Consider the following 26,489-nt stretch of genomic DNA (forward strand, 5'->3'; position numbering starts at 1 on the left):
ACACCCCATAAGCTTTCTTAACTACCCTATCTACCTGTGAGGCAACTTTCAGGGATCTGTGGACATGTACCCCCAGATCCCTCTGCTCCTCCACACTACCAAGTATCCTGCCATTTACTTTGTACTCTGCCTTGGAGTTTGTCCTTCCAAAGTGTACCACCTCACACTTCTCCAGGTTGAACTCCATCTGCCACTTCTCAGCCCACTTCTGCATCCTATCAATGTCTCTCTGCAATCTTCAACAATCCTCTACACTATCCACAACACCACCAACCTTTGTGTCGTCTGCAAACTTGCCAACCCACCCTTCTACCCCCACATCCAGGTTGTTAATAAAAATCACGAGAAGTAGAGGTCCCAGAACAGATCCTTGTGGGACACCACTAGTCACAACCCTCCAATCCGAATGTACTCCCTCCACCACGACCCTCTGCCTTCTGCAGGCAAGCCAATTCTGAATCTACCTGACCATACTTCCCTGGATCCCATGCCTTCTGACTTTCTGAATAAGCCTACCGTGTGGAACCTTGTCAAATGCCTTACTAAAATCCATGTAGATCACATCCACAGCACTACCCTCATCTATATGCCTGGTCACCTCCTCAAATAACTCTATCAGGCTTGTTAGACACGATCTGCCCTTCACAAAGCCATGCTGACTGTCCCTGATCAGACCATGATTCTCTAATGCCCATAGATCCTATCTCTAAGAATCTTTTCCAACAGCTTTCCCACCACAGACGTAAGGCTCACTGGTCTATAATTACCCGGACTATCCCTACTACTTTTCTTGAACAAGGGGACAACATTTGCCTCTCTCCAATCCTCCGTTACTATTCCCATGGACAACGAGGACATAAAGATCCTAGCCAGAGGCTCAGCAATCTCTTTCCTCACCTCATGGAGCAGCGTGTGGAATATTCCATCAGACCCCGGGGACTTATCAGTCTTAATATATTTTAACAACTCCAACACCTCCTCTTCCTTAATATCAACATACTCCAGAACATCAACCTCACTCATATTGTCCTCAACATCATCAAGTTCCTTCTCATTGGTGAATACTGAAGTGAAGTATTCATTGAGGACCTTGCTCACTTCCACACCTTTATCTCTAATCGGTCCTACCTTCACTCCTGTCATCCTTTTGTTCTTCACATAATTGAAGAATGCCTTGGGGTTTTCCTTTACCCTACTCACCAAGGCCTTCTCATGCCCCCTTCTTGCTCTTCTCAGCCCCTTCTTAAGCTCCTTTCTTGCTACCCTGTATTCCTCAATAGAGCCATCTGATCCTTGCTTCCTTAACCTCATGTATGCTGCCTTCTTCCACCTGACTAGATTTTCCACCTCACTTGTCACCCATGGTTCTTTCACCCTACCATTCTTTATCTTCCTTACCAGGACAAATTTATCCCTAACATCCTGCAAGAGATCCATAAATATCGACCACATGTCCATAGTACATTTCCCTGCAAAAACATCATCCCAGCTCACACCCGCAAGTTCTAGCCTTATAGCCTCAGAATCTGCCCTTCCCCAATCAAAAAATTTCCTGTCCTCTCTGATTCTATCCTTTTCCATGCTAATGCTAAAGGCTAGGGAGTGGTGGTCACTGTCCTCCAGATGCTCACCCATTGAGAGATCTGTGACCTGACCCAGTTCATTACCTAATACTAGATCCACTATGGCATTCCCCCTAGTCAGCCTGTCAACATACTGTAACAGGAATCCATCCTGGACACATTTAACAAACTTTGCCCCGTCTAAATTCTTGGAACTAATCAGGTGCCAATCAATATTAGGGAAGTTAAAGTCACCCATGATAACAACCCTGTTATTTTTGCACCTTTCCAAAATCTGCCTCCCAATCTGCTCCTCGGTATCTCTGCTACTACCAGGGGGCCTATAGAATACCCCCAGTAGAGTAACTGCTCCCTTCCTGTTCCTGACTTCCACCCATACTGACTCAGAAGAGGATCCTGCTACATTACCCACCCTTTCTGTGGCCGTAATAGTATCCCTAATCAGAAATGCCACGCCTTCTCCCCTTTTCCCCCCTCTCTATCCTTTTTAAAGCACTGAAATCCAGGAATATTGAGAATCCATTCCTGCCCTGGTGCCAGCTAAGTCTCTGTAATGGCCACTACATCATAATTCCATGTATGTATCCAAGCTCTCAGTTCATCACCTTTGTTCCTGATGCTTCTTGCATTGAAGTACACGTACTTTAGCCCTTCTACCTTACTACCTTTACACCCTTTATTCTGCTTCTCTTTCCTCAAAGCCTCCCTATATGTTAGATCTGGCTTTACTCCATGCACTTATTTCACTGCTCTTTTGCTCCGGGTCCCATCCCCCTTGCAAATTAGTTTAAACCCTCCCAAACCATGTTAGCAAACCTACCTGCAAGGATATTGCCCCCCCCCCCTCGAGTTCAGGTGCACCCATCCAATCTGTACAGGTCCCACCTTCCCCAGAAGAGATCCCAATGATCCAAAAATCTAAAACCCTGCCCCCTGCACCAACTCCTCAGCCACGCATTCAACTGCCATCTCCTCCAATTCTTACCATCACTATGACGTAGCACTGGCAGCAATCCTGAGAACGCCACCCTTGGGGTCCTGTTCTTCAGCCTTCTGCCTAGTTCCCAAAACTCACACTTCAAGACCTTATCCCTCTTCCTGCCTATGTCGTTGGTGCCAACATGTATCACGACTTCTGGTTGCTTTCCCTCTCATACCAGGATGTCGTGCACCCGGTCAGAGACATCCCGGACCCTGGCACCCGGGAGGCAACAAACCATGCGGGTGTCCTTCTCACATCCACAAAATCTCCTGTCTGCTCCCCTGACTATAGAGTCTCCAATGACGACAGCTCTTCCTCTTCTCCGTCCCACCCTTCTGCACCACAGGGTCAGGCTCAGTGGCTCACACCTGGTCGGTCATCCCCGCCAACAGTATCCAGGACAGTAAACTTATTATTCAGGGGAATGGCTACAGGGGTGCTCTGCACTACCTGTCTACTCACCTTCGCCTTCCCCCCTCTGACTGTCACCCAACAACCTGCTTCCGGCAGCCCAGATGTGACTGCCTCCCTGTAGCTCTCACCTATGATTGCCTCATTCTCCCTTAACAGATCTCAAGATAGGCATACTTATTTCAACACAGGAGGAAGCTAATCAGCCCATCAAGTCCATGCCAAACAGCTAGATGCAGTAAATCATAGACATGAGAAGGCTACAGATGCTGGGGATCCGAAGCAGCACACACAAAATGCTGGGGGATCTCAGCAGGTCAGGCAGCACTTAAGGAAATGAATAAGGAGTCAACGTTTTGAGCAAAGACTCTACTTCAGGACCATCACTAGGTGCTGAGATGGTAATTATTATGTGGGAGAAGGAACCCACATTTACCTTTTGCATTTCTTCTACCTACTCTTCAACTTGGGATTCCAACATGTAAATCTAAAACTGTAAAACCACCAGAGCTGCAGTGCAGAATTTGTTCAATTACTCAGCACCAGATTTGGCACAGGATGCTTGAATGGGATAAGAAAAGATGTTTATATATTGTTTTTTTCATGTCTTTAAGTGTTATAAAATATTATCTGTCATAACTTTTTTAAATATTTAAAAAAGAGTTCCTATCTTTTTAATAGATCTCAATTATTTTTAGATGTCAGAAAGATTTAATAGTTTTGATTGCTTTATTAACTAGCTAAGTTGGCTACCATGGTTAAGCTGCCAGTCAAAGTTTCCGAGCTACTTTAAAGTGGAGCTTATTCAGGAGGCTGACAGTAGAATTAAATAATCCTGGATCAGCAGGAAACTGACTCCATTGGTTTCAATGGGAATTGTAGAACAGTCAATAAATAACAAAGCTAAGGGGAAGGTAATTATTCTAATTTGTTTCCTAATAATGTTTTAAATTATTTTAAGAGTTCTTACTTTTTATACATACTTCTAATGTTCAGCAGTTTTTAAATTATTCGTTTCAATTATAAACTTTTTGGATGTTTCTAGCCATTGAAGACATGTAAGTTCTTCATTGCTTTGCCATCAGGGCTTCACCAGCTGCCAGAGTTTTCATGGTGTTTTGGGATCAGCCATATTCATGCCCCTGGGTGGTGGGGTGGAGATTCATCTCTACCAAAAGAGGTGTAAGGTGCTCCGTTCTCTCCGCTAGCCTACAGGTGTAGCATTTGCTTAGACCCCGATCAGGGTCAGGTGAAGCCATGAGAGCAGGTGGTGGATGGTAATATCAGCAGCTTGTGAATATCCTAAGTCCTGATTATGCAACCACTGATGCCAAGCAGACAATCTCTGAAGAGAAGTAATAACACTGGGGGCACCCACCTTGTGAAGTTTCTGCCCAAAAGAAGGCAATGGTAAACCACTTCTGTAGAAAAAATAGCCAAGAACAATCAAGATCATAAGATCATATGACATGGCACAATGGAATTCCTATATTATTCACCTGTGAAACAATGACGTCAGCACCAAGGAGAACTGGTTACATGACTTCCTTCTGGCATTTTCAAGTAATTAATTGTGGAAAAAAAGTAGCCTTCTACTGTTGGTCGTTAAAATCCTTTCAACCACCTGATAATGCTTATCACAAAGAAACATCAATATAATTGGAACATAGAAAACATAGAAAATAGGTGCAGGAGTAGCCCATTCAGCCCTTTGAGCCTGATAAAATATTATTTTAAGCTATATTATATTTATACTGTATATACAATAATGACTCAAACTTTGTTGCAAAGGTGTGGTGCAGCGTCCAGGCTGGAGTCGGTGCTGCCCCTAGTGTTCGCTCGGCAGAAGACAAGCTGTATTGTGGTCAACTGCAGATTTCTGCAGCATTCATGGAATCAGGAACTGGATTTTTTTTTTGCATGCCTGTATTTTACTGATATCTTACATGTGCTTGCTATCTAGCATGTGCTTTGTGCTGCATGTGACTTTTGGTGCTGTGTTTTGCACCTTCACCCTGGAGCAACAATGCATTGTTTCGATGTTTTCACGTATGGTTGAATGACAATTAAACTTGAACAGAATAATTTCAAAATTTGTAATCATACAAAAATGTAGGGAGCACTCATGAGAATACCTATCCTGATAACATGATCTGGCAGAAAGTGGATGAAATTTGAAGTCAAATGAATGCAGTGATAAATTTTGGTAGGAAACATAAAGAGAGGAGGAATAAGTTAACTGACATAATATTAAAGGTGATGCAGGAACAGAAAAATGTAAGAATATACAAATTCAAAACTTTAAATGGTGACAAGACGAATTGTAAAGTAAAGTAGCGAAGCCATTAACATTGGCTCGAGCTCATCAGGAGTGTCGATCTTGACTATTCAACCACCTGCTCCTTCCTCACTTATCAGTAAGTTGTAGCTGCAATATGTGTTGTTCAACATTCCTTCAAAAGTATGTTGAATGCTGTATTGAAGCTGACTGGCTGATTCCACAGTGCAATCCATGCCACAGCAAGAAAGCATAGAATTTACAAAAAAACTGTACAAAAACAGACAGAGCCTGACAAACAACCAATGTCCAAAAGAAGACAAACTGTGCAAATAAGAAACAGTACCGAGAACACTGAGTTGTAAGGAGTCATTGAAAGTGAGTCTTTAAGTTGTAGAATCAGTTCAGAGTGTTTGTGAACGAAGTTATCCACATTGGTTCAGGAGCCTGGTTGTAGGGTAATAATCATTGGAAACCTGCTGGTGTGGGATCTAAAGCTCATGTTCTCAAAGGGCGTGGCCTGGATGGTGGTGATCTTTGATGTTTGGAAACTTATTCACCCATTAAAAAGTATTGATTAGAATAATACCCAACCAAATGCATCTGCTAATGCAAAACAGCATCAATGAGCCTAGTTGACCGTCTCATCTTTCTTCACTTCTGAATGGATTGTCAAGCTTGATACTGTATGATCTATAATTTTAAAATGTCTGATAAATTTCTAATTATGTTTACTTGTAAAGATTTCTCCTGGAGCATTAACATGAAGTTCCTGTTCTGTGCCTATGGCTTGCAGGGCCTTGATCTCAACGATCTTTGGTTGGGCTTAATAATTAATTGCATGCAAGTAGGGGCATGATTTAATAGCTTGATGTCAATTCTAGCTGCCAGTAGTCCATGCACCAGAATTGTTTTCAAAGCTGTTGATAAGAATCATGTACTTACATAATAATCAAAAATCACTCCTGTTGGGGTATGCTTTTCTCAACAATATAGAGCTATAGAACATAGAACAGCACAGCACAGTACAGGCCCTTTGGCCCACAATGTTGTGCCGACCCTCAAATCCTGCCTCCCATAAAACCCCCCACCTTAACTTCCTCCATATACCTGTCTAGTAGTCTCTTAAACTTCACTAGTGTATCTGCCTCCACCACTGACTCAGGCAGTGCATTCCATGCACCAACCGCTCTCTGAGTAAAAAACCTTCCTCTAATATCCACCTTGAACTTCCCACCCCTTACCTTAAAGCCATGTCCTCTTGTATTGAGCAGTGGTTTCCTGGGGAAGAGACACTAACTATCCACTCTATCTATTCCTCTGAATATCTTGTACACCTCTATCATATCTCCTCTCATCCCCCTTCTCTCCAAAGAGTAAAGCCCTAGCTCCCTTAATCTCTGATCATAATCCATACTCTCTAAATCAGGCAGCATCCTGGTAAGTCTCCTCTGTACCCTTTCCAATGCTTCCACATCCTTCCTATAGTGAGGCGACCAGAAATGGACACAGTACTCGAAGTATGGCCTAACCAGAGTTTTATAGAGCTGCATTATTACCTCACGACTCTTAAACACTATCCCTCAATTTATGAAAACTAACACCCCATAAGCTTTCTTAACTACCCTATCCAACTGTGAGGTAACTCTCAGGGATCTGTGGACATGTACCCCCAGATTCCTCTGCTCCTCCACACTACCAAGTATCCTGCCATTTACTTTGTACTCCGCCTTGGAGTTTGTCCTTCCAAAGTGTACCACCTCACACTTCTCTGGGTTGAACTCCATCTGCCACTTCTCAGCCCACTTCTGCATCCTATCAAAGTCTCTCTGCAATCTTCGACAATCCTATACACTATCTACAACACCACCAATCTTTGTGTCATCTGCAAACATGCCAACTCACCTTTCAACCCCCACATCCAGGTCGTTAATAAAAATCACGAAAAGTAGAGTTCCCAGAACCGATCCTTGTGGGACACCACTAGTCACAATCCTCCAATCTGAATGTACTCCCTCCACCACAACCCTCTGCCTTCTGCAAGCAAGCCAATTCTGAATCCCCCTGGCCAAATTTCCCTGGATCTCATGCCTTCTGACTTTCTGAATAAGCCTACCGTGTGGAACCTTGTCAAATGCCTTACTAAAATCCATGTAGATCACATCACTGCACTACCCTCATCTATATGCTTAGTCACCTCCTCAAAGATTTCTATCAGGCTTGTTAGTCACAATCTACTCTTCACAAAGCCATGCAGATTGTCCCTGAGCAGACCATGATTCTCTAAACGCCCATAGATCCTATCTCCAAGAATCTTTTCCAACAGTTTTCCCACCACAGACGTAAGGCTCACTGGTCTACAATTACCCGGACTATCTCTACTACCATTTTTGAACAAGGGACAACATTCGTCTCCCTCCAATCCTCCCGTACCATTCCCGTGGACATAAAGATCCTAGCCAGAGGCTCAGCAATCTCTTTCCTCACCTCGTGGAGCAGCCTGGGGAACATTCTGTCAGGCCCCGGGGGCTTATCTGTCCTAATGTATTTTAACATCTCCAACCCTCCTCTTCCTTAATATCAACATGCTCCAGAACATCAACCTCACTCATATTGTCCTCACCATCATCAAGTTCCCTCTCATTGGTTAGTACCGAAGAGAAGTATTCATTGAGGACCTCGCTCACTTCCACAGCCTCCAGGCACATCTTCCCACCTTTATCTCTAACCAGCCCTACCTTCACTCCTGTCATCCTTTTGTTCTTCACATAATTCGAGAATGCCTTGGGGTTTTCCTTTACCCTACTCGCCAAGGCCTTCTCAGGCCCTCTTCTTGCTCTCCTCAGCCCCTTCTTAAGCTCCTTTCTTGCTACCCTGTATTCCTCAATAGACCCATCTGAACCTTGCTTCCTAAACCTCATGTATGCTGCCTTCTTCCACCTGACTAGATTTTCTACCTCACTTGTCACCCATGGTTCCTTCACCCTACCACTCTTTATCTTCCTCACCGGGACAAATTTATCCCTAACATCTTGCAAGAGATCCATAAATATCCACCACCTGTCCATTGTACATTTCCCTGCAAAAACATCATCCCATTCACACTGGCAAGTTCTAGCCTTATAGCCACATAATTTGCCCTTCCCCAATTAAAAATGTTCTTGTCCTCTCTGATTCTATCCTTTTCCATGATAGTGCTAAAGGCCAGGGAGTGGTGGTCACTGTCCCCCAGATGCTCACCCACTAAGAGATCTGTGACCTGCCCCGGTTTGTTACCTAATACTAGATCTAGTATGGCATTCCCCCTAGTCAGCCTGTCAAAGTTCTGTGACAGGAATCCGTCCTGGACACACTTAACAAACTCTACCCCGTCTAAGCCCTTGGAACTAATCAGGTGCCAATCAATATTAGATGATAGAATTTCCAAAAAGTGTTTGGCTCAGAATACTGAGCAGGGGTTATTTGTCACTTTTTACTAAGTGTTATTCCTTTTCTCTGACAATAAACCAATTCCATTCTGGTTGAGACAAACAAAGCTCCCCCGGCTCCCCCAGCTTAACTGTGTTTTACAAGAGCACCATTGAAAGTGTCCTGACAAGTTGCATCTGGTACGGGAGCAGCTGAGCATCAGACCGGAAGCCTCTACAAATGATTGTGAGGATCATAGGAGTCTCCCTACCATCCATTGGGGACATTTATCAGGAGTGCTGCATACACAGGGCCCTTTGTATTATTAAGGACCCCCCGCTCCCATCCATCCAGCATCCTTTTTGACTTTCTACCATCAGGCGGGAGACTCAGAGGCACAAAAACAGTCAGGATGGAAAACAGTTTTTTCCCGCAGTCCATTAGGCTTCTGAACTCCCTGCTGCATTGTATTTGAAGTGTTATTCTGGTCTGTACCTTACAATATTTAATTTATGCACTTTAGTTTGTTATTTATGCGTGATTTTTCTATAGATTTTATTCTTACCTTCATAAGTTATCATGTGTTATGTGTACTACTGTGCTTTATAACCTGGTTCAGACAAATGAAGTCTCATTTCTATGTACATTATATGGTTATACACATTATACACATGGATATAGTTAAAAGGACAATAAACTTGACTTGAATTCATGAATGAATGAAAATATATTTTCTCCCAAGTCCAGGAAATTATGCTTAGAATGTGTATGACAAAGTGCAAGCTCAATATTTTGTATCTATTACCAGAGTTTTAAAATATTTTCTGGTGTCGGATACAAAGATTATTTTAATATTCCATTTATAATCCAAAAGGCTAGAGGTTAGAATATTTTTAACTCATCAATGCTATATATGTACAAACATATATACACACACATATATATACACACACAGTTCCTAATAGTTATCAATGGAGGAATTCATCCAGCGTATGCTGTGTTGTTCTTTTCATTGACTGCAAATGAGCAAAATCAGCGCAGGCACCTAGTGCAGATAATGGACTGCCTTCATACAATGTTTTTGACAATTGCATCTTCCAAATCTTCATTTTCATTGTTACAGTCAGGATGGTTGCCCACACCTTCAAATTCATCATAGTTCCTAACTTGAAGTAATTAAATCATTTTCACTCCCAGCCATTTCTGCCTTTTCCAAGCTTGGATGCTTGAAACTGCAGTGAGAAAAACAGTTCTGAGTTGTCTTACCACTTATTTCTCACCAACTTTCAGTGACACCAATCACTGCTTTTTGAACACAAACATTTATAATTGACACTGTTTAAAAACTGTTCACTCTAAGCATGGTCTAACAGCCATGGAAGTACACGTGATTGACGCTAGTTGGAAACTTCCCAGCATCAGTCCCAAATTTATATATATATAAATTTGCCCCTGGGTCCCCTCCTTCCCTTTATTCTGTCTCTAACCCGGACCCAACATATTGATGCAGCTACAAAGAAGCCACCACAGCCATATATATATATAAAATGTTCAGATGTGAACAGTCTAGATCAGAGTGGGACAGTAGCCAAGGGGGAAGAAAGGATGTATTGGCAAAAACAGAGTTTGTGGTGGATCCAGTGTTAAAATAAATGGCTACATTATTTCCAAGATGTCTCTCATTACTTCAATAATACTTTTCCTAACTTCTAAATCACATGAAAAGTTGAAATAATAAATGAAAGAGATCTATTTGTCTTTGATAACAAGTGTTGCTCTATATATATATGTTGACAGATTCTAAGCAAATTTTAAATGAAATTAAACACCATTCTCTTTATCAATCTTTTATTGCTCCACAATGGTAACAAAATGTACGTTGACTTATGTGTTCAGTTAAAATATAATAGAACTTTGGGACAACTGACCTATTTTCACTGAATAACTGCTAGAGGCTCTGGTCAAGCATATGTCACGAGTCAGCTGTTCCTTTGAAGAGAAAACAAAAACATGCACAGCACACCTTACTGTGTGGGTTGAAGAAAAAGAATGACCAACACCCACTTTACTTACATTACAATTTAAACTATTATATAAAAATAGTTCTAAACAAGCAATTCCACACCGTTCATCTCTCTGCTTTCTGCAGGGATCAGTCCCTCCATGGCTCCTTTGTCCATTTGTCTCTCGCCACCAATCGCCCTCCAGGCACTTACCCATGCAAGCGGCCTAAGTGCTACACCTGCTCCCTCACCTCTATTCATGGCCCCAAATAGTCCTTCCAGGTGAGGCAACACTTCATCTGAGAATCTGCTGGGGTTGTCTATTGTGTCTGGCGTTCCAGATGCAGCCTCCTCTACATCAGTAAGACCCGTCATAAATTGGGGAACCACTTCATTGAGCATCTGTGAACCAGCTGCCATAAGTTGGACTTTCCGGTGGCCAAACATTTTAATTCCAATTCCCATTCCCATTCTGATGTGTCGGTCCATGGTCTCCTCTTGTGCCAAGATGAGGCCACCCTGAGGGTAGAGAAGCAACACCTTTTGTCTGGATGCCCTCCAACCTGATAGCATGAATATTGATTCCAGTCAACAAAAATTGCTCCCCAATCTATTCCACACTCTGACATTTTACTTCTCACCTGACTATTACTTGCCCCTGGGTTCCCTCCTCCTTCCCTTCATCCTATGGCCCTGTCTCTAAGCTGGACCCAACATATTGATGCAGCTATAAAGAAGCCACGACAGCCATTATATTTCATTAGGAATTTGAGAAGATTTGGTATGTCTCCAAAACACTTGAAAATTTCTACAGATGTACCGTGGAAAGCATTTTAACTGGTTGCATCAGCAATTGGTTTGGGAGATGGGGGGGGGCATCTACCGCAGGAGTAAGCTGCAGAGAGTTATAAACTTTTTCAGCTCCATCACGAGTGCTTTCCTCTTTAGTATCCAGGACATCTTCAAAGGGTGATGACTCATAGAGGCAGTGTTCATCATTAAGGACCCCCATCACCTAGGTCTTGTCTTTTTCTCATTGCTACTATCAGGAAGAAGGTTCCAAAGCATGAAGGCACACACTCAACAATTCAGGACAACACATGGACTTCTGGATTCCTCCTCTTGAAGTCAATAATCAGCTCTTTGGTGTTGTTGACATTGAGTAAGAGGGCAATAGAGGCATGATGCAGTTAAAACAGAAAGCAACAAATACTGGACTGAAAGTGTTGTATTTAAATGCATGCAGCATAAGAAATAAATGGACGATCTTGAAATTCAGCTACAGATTGGCAAGTATGAAGTTGTGGCCATCTCTGAAACTTGGCTAAAGGATGGCTGCCATTGGGAGTTGAATGTCCAAGGATATACGGTGTATCGGAAAGATAGGTCAGTAGGCAGAGGGGATGGTGTGGCCCCATGCATAAGAAATAATATTAAATCAGTAGAGAGGGTTCAGAGAAGATTCACGAGAATGATTCCAAGAATGAAGGGGTTACCATATGAGGAACGTCTCACAGCTCTTTCCGAATGTTAAAAGGCCTGAACAGATTAGATATGGCAAAGTTAGGACAAAAGGGCACGACTTTAGGATTGAAGGACGTCCACTTAGAACAGAGATGCAGAGAAATTACTGTAGTCCGAGGGTGGTAAATCTGTGGAATTTGTTGCCATGAGTGGCTGTGAAGGCTCAAGTCATTGACTGCATTTAGACAGAAATAGATAGATTCTTGATTAGCCAGGGCATCAAAGGGCATGGGGAGAAGGCAGAGGAGTGGGGATGACTGGAAGAATTGGATCAGCCCATGACTGAATGGCGGAGCAGACTCGATGGGCCGAATGACTTACTTCTGCTCCTATATCTTATGGTCATATGGTCTTATCTTATGTTGCTATGGAACCACTCAGTCAGATATTCAATCAACCTCAGACAGCCGAAATGAGAGATTGTAGATCTCGGTGATGACTCCAGCCAGTTGCTCAGCATAGGTCTTTAGTACTCAGCCAGGTACCCGATCTGGGCTGGATGTTTTCTGCAGGTCCATCCTGCTGAAGGATGCCTTCACATCTGCCTCAGAGACTGCAATCGTAGGGGACTGTCAGAGTTTGTGATGGTTCCTCTATGATTTTATGGTTAAAGCAAGCATAGGAGGTTTTCATTGAAATAAGACTATGGATGCACACCTGAAACCCTGGTCTAGTTCCTGCTGGCATCGTGTATGCAAGAGATATACAATTGTGTCATCAAGTTCAAGTTGTGAAGTATGCTTGAGGAGCTTGTGTCCTTACCTACCACCCTATCAGCCTCTGCAACTTCTGCCATCTCTAAGGGACCCTATTACTGAGCATATCTTTACCTCAATCCCCTCCACTTTCCACAGGGATCGGTCCCTCTGTGATGCCCTTGTCCATTCGTCCCTCCCCACTAATCTCCCTCCAGGCACTAATCCATGCAAGTGGCCTAAGTGCTCTGCCTGCCCATACACCTGCTCCCTCATCTCCATTCAGGGCTCAAATTGTCCTTCCAGAGGAGGCAACACTTCACTTGAGAAGTGTTGGGGTTGACTATTGTGTCCAATGTAAGGCAACTCTAAATTCCTCGGTATTAACATTCCAGAAGACCTGTCCTGGGTCCAGCACATAAGCGCAATTACGAAGAAAGCACGGCAGACCCTCTACTTCCTTATGAGTTTGCAAAGATTCGACATGATATCTAAAACTATGACAAACTTCTAAAGATGTGTGGTGGAGAGTATATTGACTGAGGACGCATATCATCCTGGTATTGAAACACCAATGCCCTTGGATGGAAAATCCTACAAAAAGTAATGGATACAGCTCTGTCCGCCACAAGTAAAGCCTTTCCCACCATTGAGCACTTCTACATGGAACATTGCCACAGGAAAGCAGAATTCATCATCAAGGAATCACACCATCTCGGCAGGGGGAGGGGGATGGAGGAGGGGGGAGGGGGGAGGGGGGAAAGGAATGGAGGAGGGGGAGGGGGAGGGGGAGGAGAAGGAGGGGGAAGAAGGGGAGGGGAGGAGAGAGGGAGGGGAGGGGAGGAGAGAGGGAGGGAGGGAGGGGAGGGGAGGGGAGGAGAGAGGGAGGGAAGGAAGGGAGGAGAGAGGGAGGAGAAAAGTGGAGGAGGGGAGGGGGCGAGGGAGAAGGGAGGAGAAAAGAGGGGGAGGGGAGGGGCGAGGGAGAAGGAGGGGTAGGTGTTGTGGCAAGGAGGAGGAGGGGGAAGGGTCTCCCTCTGGAGGAGGAGGAGGAGGAGGAGGAGGAGGAGTTTGAGGGCGGGTCCGGTTGGAGGCGGAGCCGCAGGTTGAGAGGGGCGTTGTCGTTGTCGGAGTCGGAGCCGAAATGGCGGGTGTTCGATGTGTACCTGCTGGCGCCGAGTTGTTGGATTCGGATGACGACTGGTACATGGACTATGACGGCCCTGAGCACCAGAACATAACGGTGAGATGACAGCAGGGAAGGTTCTGGAACACGCGGGGAAGAGGGAGACCCCGTGACCCCGGGGTTAGAGAGTGAGCGGACCCCCAACACCATCGTTGGGAGATATTGTGGCTACCCGCAGTGATGAGGGAGCCCCCAATTCCACAACCACCGTGGTGTGGGTGAGAGGTGAAAAACATCACCCTTGGGAGAGAAAGGAGGTGAGACCATCACTCTTTGTGGGGGTGGGGAGGGAAGAACAGATGCGCACCCCTCCCCCAACTTATCAGCATTCCCCCGAAAAGAAGAGGAAACTCCAGTGGGATGTGTGAAATAAGAATACAAATCTAAGCATATCAATCGTCCAAATGGAGCGAAGGGTTCATAAGCTTACTTGGGATACGCAGAGTATTAATAGCTTAGTCAAAGTTATTTCTCGATAGTGACTGGAATTTGAGATGGGAGAAACATTCGAAAATGCTGTGATCAAACTTGTTCAACTAAAAAAAAGAATGAAAAATTTTGAACACCTTCCTCCATGCAAAATATGTAGAAACAAGCAAAGTATCAGATTTGTAACACAATGTACAATAAGAATAATAACACTTGAAGACCAGCCATAATCCACTGTGGTACAGAAACAGGCTCTTCAGCCCATCTAGTCTATGCTGAATTGTTGTTCTGCCTCTGCCTGTTGAGCACAGCCAGACCATAGCCCTCTAACCTATATGCTTATCCAAGCTTTGCTCAAATGCTGCAATCAAACCCACATCCACCACTACTGCTGGCCAGCCGATCCACACACTCACCATCCTCTAAGTGAAGAAATTTCCCTTTGTCTTTCACTTTTCACCCTTAACCTATGACCTCTGGTTCTTGTCTCACCCAACCTTGTTGGAAAAAGCCTGTTTACATTTATCCTGTCTGTGTGCCCTCAATGGGTGGAGATTAATCTTGACCAAACAAGGTGTAAGGCACTCCCTCCTCTACTAGCCTGTGGGTCATGCTTGGGCAAGGTATAGCTCCCACTTGCGACAGCCTCCCCCAAATCAGGGTCACGCAAAAGCGTGGGAGCAGCTGCTGGATGTCACAGGTCCTAGTTATGCAACCAATGATGCCAGGCAGACAATCTCTGAAGAGTATTGATAATGGCTGGGGTTACTTGTAAAGACCCCGGCCAGAAGAAGGCAATGGCAAACCATGTCTGTGGAAAAAATTGCCAACAATTACCATGGTCATGGAAAAACCATGTTGCCTACGTCATACGACATGACATGTAATGAATGAACGATCCCCCTCATAGTTTTGTACAATTATCAAATCTCCCATCGTTCTCTGACACTGGAGGGAAAAAACTCAATCAGAATCAGGTTTATTATCACCAGCATGTGATATGAAATTTGTTAACTTAGTAGCAGCAGTTCAATGCAATACTTAATATAGAAGAAAAAAAAGTAAAAAAAATAATAAATAAATCTTATTCGGTATACTTTATACAGTATACGTATATACAGTGTGTGTGTATATATGTGTACTTGGATTTTCAGAAGGCCTTTGACAAGGTGCGGCACATGAGGCTGCTTAGCAAGATAACAGCCCGTGGAATTACAGGGAAGTTACTAGTGTGGGTGGAGCATTGGCTGGTTGGCAGAAAACAGTGGGAATAAAGGGATCCTATTCTGGCTGGCTGCTTGTTACCAGTGGAGTTCCACAGGGATCAGTGTTGGGACCGCTGCTTTTTATGATGTATGTGGACAAACAAATCCATTTGTATGTTAATGGATTTGTGGCTAAATTTGCTGATGATACAAAGATAGGTGGAGGAGCGGGTAGTGTTGAGGAAACAGAGAGCCTGCAGAGAGACTTAGATAGTTTAGGGGAATTGGCAAAGAAGTGGCAAATGAAATACAATGTTGGAAAGTGTTTGGAAAAAATAAACGGGCAGACTATTATTTGGATGGGGAGAGAATTCAAAATACAGAGATGCAAAGGGACTTGGGAGTCCTTGTTCAGGATACCTTAAAGGTTAACCTTTAGGTTGAGTCATTGGTGAAGAAGGCGAATGCAATGTTGGCATTCATTTCTAGAGGTATAGAATATAAGAGCAGGGATATGATATTGAGGCTCTGTAAGGCACTCCTGAGACCGCACTTGGAGTATTGTGTGCAGTTTTGGGCTCCTTATTTTAGAAAGGATATACTGACATTGGAGTGGGTTCAGAGAAGATTTACGAGAATGATTTCAGGAATGAAAGGGTTACTGTATGAGGAATGTCTGGCAGCTCTTAGGCTGTATTCCCTGGAGTTAAGGAGAATGAGGAGGGATCTCATAGAAACATTCCAAATGTTAAAACGCCTGAACAGATTAGATATGGCAAAGTTATTTCCCATGGTAGGGGATTCTAGGACAAGAGGGCACGACTAAGGGATGTCGTTTTAGAACTGAGATGAGAAATTATTATAGTCAGAGGGTGGTAAATCTGTGGAATTTGTTGCCACAAGAGGCTGTGGAGGACAAGTCATTGGGTGTATTTAAATCAGAGCTAGATAGGTTCTTGATTAGCCAAGGCATCAAAGGGTGTGTGGTGAAAGGGGAGTGGGGATGACTGGAAGAATTGGGTCAGCCCATGATTGAATGGTGGAGTAGACTCGATGGGCCGAATGGCTTACTTCTCCTATATCTTATGGACTTGTATTGAATAGATTAAACTCGTGCATATAACAAAAATACTATATATTTAAAAAAGTGAGGTAGTATCCAAGGAGAGAAAAGAACATGCCCTGGGTGCTGGTGGTCTTTAATAATGGACTCTGCCTTTCTGAGACACCGTTCCTTGAAGATGTCCTGGGTACTTTGTAGGCTAGTTCCCAAAATGGAGCTGACTAAATTTACAACCCTCTGCAGCTTCTTTCTGTCCTGTGCAGTAGCCACTGCCCCCCCATACCAGATTGTGATGCAGCCTGTCAGAATGCTCTCCATGGTACATCTGTAGAGTTTTTGAGTGTATTTGTTGACATACCAAATCTCTTCAAACTCCTAATAAAGTATAGCTGCTGACTTGCCTTCCTTATAACTGCATCAATATGTTGGGACCAGGTTAAATCCTCAGAGGTCTTGTCTCCCAACCTATTCAACTTTTCCCTATAACTCAGGTCCTCAAGTCCTGGCAGCATCCTTTGTAAATTTTCTCTATACTCTTGTGATCTGGTTGACCTCTCATGAACTTCTAACATTCGGGACTACAGAGCGTCGTGGGAGCTGAATTCTGAAGGAAGGCAGTTTTTTTAAAAAAAAAACTTCTTCGAGTGCAAGAAGGGCGAGACTGCGCAGGCGCGTGACGACAACAGGACTGCGCGGAGAGTTTAAAAAGGAGACCACCCTATACAGTGGGCAGCTGTCGGAACGGGCAGCGGAGTGAGTGGGAGCAAAGCGTAGGGCTTTGGCTTCAACGGGCTTCGGCGGTAAATGGGAAGAGGTCAGAGCGAAGCGCCAACTCTTTTTTTCTGCCCCCCCCCCACCCTTTCGCGAATCGGCCCGGACAGACAGGAACAGCAGGGCTCTCACAGCTAACGGTACGAGCTAACAGTTTAAAAAGTTCGTCTGTTTGGCGAGGTAAGTGGGTGAGTAGACTTATTTTTCCTGTTTCATTCCTGTAGAATTAGGTAGCATGCCTGCAGGGTTAGTGGTTTGTTCAGGGTGTCAGATGTGGGAATCCTGGGAGACCTCCAGCCTCCCTGATGGCCACATCTGTGCCAAGTGCACCGAGTTGCAGCTCCTCAGAGACCGTGTTAGGGATCTGGAGCTGCAGCTTGATGACCTGCTTATCAGGGAAAGTGAAGAGGTGATAGGAGCTACAGGGAGGTAGTCATCCCTAGGCTACAGGGGTCAGAAAACTGGGTCACTGTCAAGAGAGGGAAGGGAAATGCCCGAATAGTGGAGAGCCCACCTGTGGCTGCCCCCCTCAGCAACAAATATCTTGTTCTTGATGCTGTTGAGGGAAATGACCTGACAGGGGACGCCCACGGTGACCGGGTCTCTGGCATTGAGCCTGGCGCTGTTGTGCAGGAGAGAAGGAGGGAGAAGAGAAATGCGGTAGTCGTAGGGGATTCCATAGTCAGGGGAACAGACAGGAGATTCTGTGAGCCTGACAGAGATACCCGCATGGTGTGTTGCCTCCCAGGTGCCAGGGTACAGGATGTCTCGGATCGAGTCCTGAATATTCTAAAGGGGGAGGGTGAGCAGCCAGTTGTCTTGGTACATGTTGGTACCAATGACATAGATAGGACAAAGGAGGAGGTCCTGAAGAGAGATTTCCAGGAGTTAGGAAGGAAGCTGAGAAGCAGGACCTCCAGGGTAGTAATCTCGGGATTGCTACCTGTGCCACGTGCTAGCGAGGCCAAGAATAGTCGGATCAGGCAGATGAATGCGTGGCTGAGAGACTGGTGTAGGGGGCAGGGCTTCAGATTCTTGGATAATTGGGATCTCTTCTGGGGGAAATATGACCTGTTCAAAAAGGACAGGTTACACCTGAACCCGAAGGGGACCAATATCCTGGCGGGAAAGTTTAATAGATCGTTAGGGAGAGTTTAAACTAATTTGGCAGGAGGATGGGAACCGGAATGATAGAGCGGAGGAAGGGGAAAACAGAAATAAATCTAAGACAGTGAGCAGTAAAGATGTCAGGAAAGACAGGCAGGTGATGGGGCAAATTTGTAGCCATTGGGATGAGTTGCAGTGCAATAAAGTTGCAGTGAAATCAAAGCAAGAAGTATCAAATACTGGTCTTAAGGTGTTGTACTTAAATGCATGCAGCATAAGGAATAAAGTGGATGATCTTGTTGTACAGCTACAGATTGGCAGGTATGATATTGTGGCCATCACTGAGACCTGGCTAAAGGATGCATGTCTCTGAGAGCTGAACGCCCAAGGATACACGGTGTATCGAAAGGATAGGAAGGTAGGCAGAGGGGGAGGCATGGCTTTATTGGTAAGAAATGATATTAAATCATTAGAAAGAGGTGATATAGGATCGGAAGGTGCAGAATCTTTATGGGTTGAGCTAAGAAATAGCAGGGGTAAAAGGACCCTGATGGCAGTCATTTATAGGCCTCCAAACAGCTGCAGGGGTGTGGACTACAAATTACAACTGGAAATAGAAAAGGCTTGTCAGAAGGGCAGTGTTATGATAATTGTGGGGGATTTTAACATGCGAGTAGATTGGGAAAATCAGGTCAGCACTGGATCTCAAGAGAGAGAATTTGTAGAATGTCTGCGAGATGGCTTTTTAGAACAGCTTGTTGTTGAGCCCACTAGGGGATCGGCTGTACTGGATTGGGTATTGTGTAATGAACCGGAGGTGATTAGAGAGATTGAGGTGAAGGAACCCTTAGGAATCAGTGATCATAACATGATTGAGTTCACTGTGAAATTTGAAAAAGAGAAGCCGAAATCTGATGTGTCGGTATTTCAGTGGAGTAAAGGAAATTACAGTGGAATGAAAGAGAAACTGGCCAAAGTTGACTGGAAAGGGACACTGTCGGGAAAGACAGCAGAGCAGCAGTGGCTAGAGTTTATGCGAGAAATGAGGAATGTGAAAGACAGGTATATTCCAAAAAAGAAGAAATTTTCGAGTGGAAAAAAGATGCAAACGTGGTTGACAAGAGGCGTCAAAGCCAAAGTTAAAGCAAAGGAGAGGGCATACAAGGAAGCAAAAATTAGTGGGAAAAGAGAGGATTGGGAAGTTTTTAAAACCTTACAAAAGAAAACCAAGAAGGTCATTAAGAGAGAAAAGATTAACTATGAAAGGAAGCTAGCAAATAATATCAAAGAGGATACTAAAAGCTTTTTCAAGTATATAAGGAGTAAAAGACAAGGTGAGAGTAGATATAGGACCAATAGAAAATGATGCTGGAGAAATTGTAATGGGAGTTAAGGAGATGGCAGAGGAACTGAACAAGTATTTTTGCATCAGTCTTCACTGAGGAAGACATCAGCAGTATACCGGACACTCAAGGGTGGCAGGGAAGAGAAGTGTGCGCAGTCACAATTACGACAGAGAAAGTACTCAGGAAGCTGAATAGGCTAAAGGTAGATAAATCTCCTGGACCAGATGGAATGCACCCTCGTGTTCTGAAGGAAGTAGCTGTGGAGATTGCAGAGGCATTAGCGATGATCTTCCAAAAGTCGATAGATTCTGGCATGGTTCCGGAAGACTGGAAGATTGCAAATGTCACTCCACTATTTAAGAAGGGGACAAGGAAGCAAAAAGGAAATTATATACCTGTTAGCTTGACATCGGTGGTTGGGAAGTTGTTGGAGTCGATTGTCAAGGATGAGGTTACAGAGTACCTGAAGGCATATGACAAGATAGGCAGAACTCAGCATGGATTCCTTAAAGGAAAATCCTGCCTGACAAACCTATTACAATTTTTTGAGGAAATTACCAGTAGGCTAGACAAGGGAGATGCAGTGGATGTTGTATATTTGGATTTTCAGAAGGCCTTTGACAAGGTGCCACACATGAGGCTACTTAAGATAAGAGCCCATGGAATTACGGGAAAGTTACATACGTGGATAGAGCGTTGGCTGATTGGCAGGAAACAGAGAGTGGGAATAAAGGGACCCTATTCTGGTTGGCTGCCGGTTACCAGTGGTGTTCCACAGGGATCAGTGTTGGAGCCGCTTCTTTTTACATCGTACATCAATGATTTGGATTATGGAATAGATGGCTTTGTGGCTAAGTTTGCTGACGATACAAAGGTAGGTGGAGGGGCCGGTAGTGCTGAGGAAACGGAGAGTCTGCAGAGAGACTTGGATAGATTGGAAGAACGGGCAGAGAAGTGGCAAATGAAGTACAAAGTTGGGAAGTGTATGGTTATGCACTTTGGCAGAAAAAATAAATGGGCAGACTATTATTTAAATGGGGAAAGAGTTCAAAGTTCTGAGATGCAACGGGACTTGGGAGTCCTCGTACAGGATACCCTTAAAGTTAACCTCCAGGTTGAGTCAGTAGTGAAGAAGGCGAATGCAATGTTGGCATTCATTTCTAGAGGAATAGAGTATAGGAGCAGGGATGTGATGTTGAGGCTCTGTAAGGCGCTGGTGAGACCTCACTTGGAGTACTGTGGGCAGTTTTGGTCTCCTTATTTAAGAAAGGATGTGCTGACGTTGGAGAGGGTACAGAGAAGATTCACTAGAATGATTCTGGGAATGAGAGGGTTAACATATGAGGAACGTTTGTCTGCTCTTGGACTGTATTCCTTGGAATTTAGAAGAATGAGGGGAGACCTCATAGAAACATATCGAATGTTAAAAGGCATGGATAGAGTGGATGTGGCAAAGTTGTTTCCCATGATGGTGGAGTCTAGTACGAGAGGGCATGACTTAAGGATTGAAGGGCGCCCATTCAGAACAGAAATGCAAAGAAATTTTTTTAGTCAGAGGGTGGTGAATCTATGGAATTTGTTGCCACGGGCAGCAGTGGAGGCCAAGTCATTGGGTATATTTAAGGCAGAGATTGATAGGTATCTGAGTAGCCATGGCATCAAAGGTTATGGTGAGAAGGTGGGGGAGTGGGACTAAATAGGAGAATGGATCAGCTCATGATAAAATGGCGGAGCAGACTCGATGGGCCGAATGGCCTACTTCCGCTCCTTTGTCTTATGGTCTTATAATATAATTAAAGTTGCACATGAAATAAATACAGTAAAACACCAACAATCTGGTATTTCTGGAACTCCAGTAGTTCTTAACAGATTTTCTAAACAAATGGATTTATTGCAAAAGGCTTTTATTTCATATATGTTTTAACGTGTTGCACAGTAGTATAACTTTTTCAGTGTTCCTAATAAATTTAAAGAAATGAAAAAGTCCCTGGAGTTTAACTGCTATTGCAGGATATAGAATGTGGTGAGCTTCCATATGTAATTCCCAGTTTGCACTCTTCAAGTTCTGAGACAAAATGAAACATACAGCCATTCCTGACCTTGGCCCATGCCCTGGCTTCAACCACGTAACAGGCCTCCATTCTATAGCCCTCCTCAAGCCTCGAATCTATCTACATTCCTAGCTCTGGCTGCACATTTGGCTTACATGCCAAGTAAAGTGACGTCAACTTCACAAGTTTGTAGATAATGAGGACTTGATACATTAAAGTAGCGTACTAAAGAATGAACCAGGTGCAGAACAGTCAGGATTTACAAAAATGTGGGTACCGGATTATTGGAGTTTTAATGAAGTAACAGAATTGATATAATCTCTTGCCTTAACTGACATTCCTTTCTCAACTACTACTAAGAGAAAGAGGATGCTCACTTATCTATTGTTTTCAGGACCTTGCCCGTGTACAGCATATCTCTGTTTAGCGAAGTAATTTTGGGAAAACACTGCTAAATGAATGCTATGCTTCTGATATGATGGAAATACTAAACAGTTTAATAATAATCTCTCATTAAAATAGTTGAGGTGTTCCATGAAAGGATTTCTATCTATCTATTTTATTGTGTGAAGTGCAATATCTTTGTTTGTGGAAAGGTGCAATATAAATATAATCTTTTTAATTACAAAGCATTATTACAAAGCATCTTCAAGCAATGATGCCTCAAAAAGGCAACATCCATCATTAAGGACCCCCATCACCCAGGATATGCCCTGTTTTGATTGCTACCATCAGGAAGCAGGTACAGGAGCCTGAAGGCACACGCTGATCAATTCCGGAACAGCTTCTTTCCCTCTGTGATCTAATTTCTGAATGGACATTGAACCCATGAACACTACCTCACTACTTTTTAAAAAATTTTTGCACTAATTTAATTCAACATTTTAATATATATGCTTACTGCAACTCACTTTTTTCTCTCTATTATGTATTCCATTGTACTGCTGCCTTAAAGACAACAAATTTCACGACATATGCCAGTGATATTAACCCTGATCCTGGTTCTGATTATTTCTCAATTGTACATATTTTTTGAAAGCTGCTTCATGTTGGTGTCAGCATTCTTTTGACATAAAATCTTGTGGAAATCAGACATCTTGAATTTATAAGTTTCTTTCTTGTTACATAGTTTCCATTTAGCAAGTTGTGATATATAAACAATATTATTACATTAGAAAACCACAGAAGAAGCAGAAAGAATAGGGCATGAAGCCCCTTGAGCCTTCTCAGGCGTTTGATAACATAATGATCTTGGTTCTAATTTCACTTCCTGCATGCTCCATAATCTTAGAGATGATCTTTTGTCTAAAAATTTGTGTCATTACAACAAAAAAAAAGCAGTGGTACCACGTTTCAGATAATGTCAAGTTGAAAAGGAAAGACTGATGGGGGAGAAGAATGCAGCTTTGGACTTGAAAGATTTGACCCTATAGTAATGTCCACAAATAATTAGTTAAGAATATAAAATTACTTAAGATGAATTGTGCCAGAGAATGTAAAGATATGTTTACATGAACATCTAATTTTAGATAGTTCATTTTTTAAAAACTTCTGCCTAAATCACACCTTCAAATCAAATTCAAATTCAGGTTTAATTATCATTCAACCATTCTTGAATATAGCTGAACAAAATAGCATTCCTCTGGGGCTGAGGTGCAAAGCATACGCAGCACATTCAAAATAATGAGTACACACACAGTCACATGCAAAAAGCATATATATGTGGTCATAATGTGTTACATTTATTCTTACTCTGCTGCATTTCACGTGATTGATCACCCCGCTTTTTACAGTTGAGCTATGAAGAATGTTCCCATTTGGATTCAACTAGCATATCTGAAGAGTTTCTTGATCTTCATCCATGATGTGTGTTTTCCGTTTTATATTCTGTACACATGCAAGCACTTGACAGCAAGCTTTACCTTGTATTTTGAACTTGTGATCAGTACCCTGGCATCGTAATCCTATATTTGGGTCAAATGTTCTCTGACTGAATGTCGGAGAATGAGGCAATAGTACACAGTCTCAATGAAGAATCTATTCTTGATTGCTTTACATCTTTCCCAGCATTTATCTGGCTGTTTCTAGTTGCTGAAACATTTGGTCATGATTTTGACACCTTCTAACTTAATTTCTTCTGTGTTTCTTTGTTGGCCTCTATCCTAATTTTCAGGTTAAACTTGTGTAATGCATCTGTATAAGTACAGGAGTCCCCTGCTTTTTGAAAGTTCGCTTTACGAATCCTCACTGTTACGAAAGACCTACATTAGTACCCTGTTTTTGCTAACAGAAGGTGTTTTACGAAAAAAATCAGCGCGCTATAAAAGGCAGCGCGTGCCCCGAGCAGCCGCTGTCCCCCAGATTCGGAACGGCATTGCTTTAACACGTTGCATTGAGCAGCTGTTAGCAAGATGCGTTCGAAGGTGTCGGAAAAGCCTGAAAGAGCTCATAAGAGTGTTACACTTAGTGTAAAACTAGACATAATTAAGCATTTCGATTGTGGTGAACGAAGTAAGGACAATGTGAGTTTGGTTTGTGGAAGCTGACGAAGATGATGTTGAAGAGGTTTTGGCATCCCATGACCAAGAACTGATAAATGAAGAGCTGATGCAATTGGAAGAGGAAAGGATAACAATCGAAACCAAATGCAGTAGCGAAAGTGAAGCAACTGCGTGAGATTTTCGCTGCAATGATAAAGTACGACTTTAATTTTAAAGATGTGCTGTGTGCCTCCTGGCTACCACTGCGTTCTTCGCAGCAATGTATCGGGTCGGCGGCCCGGAGGGTAGGGGCCATTGCACCACCCCAACCTGCAACGACTCAGTCTAACACACCATCATCAGTGTGCTTGGTGCTGTCTTCCCAATTCCGGTAAGTGATACTACACTGTACATACATTATTTCTACTTTATATAGGCTGTGTATTTTTACGTGTTATTTGGTAGATTTGGCGGCTTCATAGTTTAAAGGTTACTGGAGAGCGTGTTTATGCCAGCAGCGCTTGTGTGAGATTTTCTGCCAAGAGCGCTTGCGTGAGATTTTCGCTACGGAGATCTGTGCAGGCAATCGTTGTAGAGAAGTATTTTTGCTTTATATAGGCTGTGTATTTATCATATCATTCCTGCTTTTACTATATGTTAATGTTATTTTAGGTTTTATGTGTTATTTGGCATGATTTGGTAGGTTATTTTTGGGTCTGCGAACGCTCACAAAATTTTCCCATATAAATAAATGGTAATTGCTTCTTCGCTTTACGACATTCCGTCTTACGAACCGTTTCATAGGAACGCTGTACCTTCGGATGGCGGGGGAAACCTGTAATATGAAACAGGTCTGGAAGTGGAAGTCCGTTCTGCTAAATTGTTTCAGCAGGTGGCAGTGAAGTACAGGAAAGATGACTAATGGGTCAGTGGGATCATGAAGTAGTTGATTTTTGTTATATTAAAGTTTTACAAAATATAGTTTATATCCCACAAATATCAAAGTTATTCTCACAAATTAAATATGAGTTGTTTCTGTAGTTATTAAATGCCCTTATGAATGATTCAAAAAGAGAAAGGGATGGCACAGAATTGTATGGAACAGGCAAGGCCCAATTGACCCATCAAGTCCGTGTTCTGGGATTTAGCCTAAACCTGAAAATTATTTCCATCCATTTCCGCTTTGAAATCTGTAATTGAGTCAAAGCAGCCTTAAACTGAATGTCAAAGATCTGGGCCATCCTTCATATTGTCTCAGCATAAAATCCACAGCTGACATTGTCTCTGCTGAATCCTTATTTCATGAGTTTGACACAATTAAATGTAGGTCCTTCTGTTTGAAACCTTACAGGCATTGAATTCTAAATCATAAGTGCTGTCTCCATTTTCCTTGCATCCTCCTTGCATGCTGTGAATAACGGACTCACATACCCCTTGCAGTGTGGATAAGCCTGAAAACTACAGGCCAGTGAGTCTTCCATCAAGATGTATATTTCGAAAGGTAGGGATTGATTAGGAGGAATCAGTTGGCTTTGTGCAGGGGAAATCATGTCAGTCAAATCTTGAGTTTTTTTTAAGGAGAAAAGTGAAGGCAGATTAGAAGATGTGGTTTTGGTTTTAATAAAGTTTTTGACAAGGTTCCACATGGTAAGTTCAGAAGGTTAAGCCATAAGCTACCTGATGCACGTTGGCAAACTAGATCCAAAATTGGTTTGGTGATAGGAGGCAGAGGGTAGTGGTAGATGAGCATTTCTCCAAATAGAAGATGAGGATTGGTGCTGAGATCTTTTGTAATTTATAGTAATGATTTGAATGATAATGTAGGTGGTCACATTTGCAAGTTTGCAGGTGGCACAAAAATTGGGGAGTTGCATTTAGTAAAGAAAGTTGTTAATACTGCAGGACATGGATCAGCTGGAAAGCAAAACAGAGTGATGGCAGTAGAATTTAAGTGGGATGAGTATAAGCTA

At 43.1% G+C, this 26,489-nt stretch overlaps 1 protein-coding gene across 1 annotated transcript in view; it reads left to right on the forward strand.

The window, feature by feature from the left end:
* Positions 1 to 14,004: 14,004 nt before the first annotated feature.
* The window catches only part of asz1 (ankyrin repeat, SAM and basic leucine zipper domain containing 1), an 89,084-nt gene continuing 76,599 nt past the window's right edge, over positions 14,005 to 26,489 (forward strand). Inside the window, exon 1 of the mRNA XM_063059626.1 lies at positions 14,005 to 14,124. Coding sequence (XP_062915696.1) covers positions 14,026 to 14,124 — 99 coding nt within the window. The 5' untranslated portion in view covers positions 14,005 to 14,025. The remainder of the gene's footprint in view (positions 14,125 to 26,489) is intronic.

Source organism: Mobula hypostoma, chromosome 9 (genome assembly GCF_963921235.1).
Source record: "Mobula hypostoma chromosome 9, sMobHyp1.1, whole genome shotgun sequence".
Lineage (NCBI taxonomy): Eukaryota > Metazoa > Chordata > Chondrichthyes > Myliobatiformes > Myliobatidae > Mobula > Mobula hypostoma.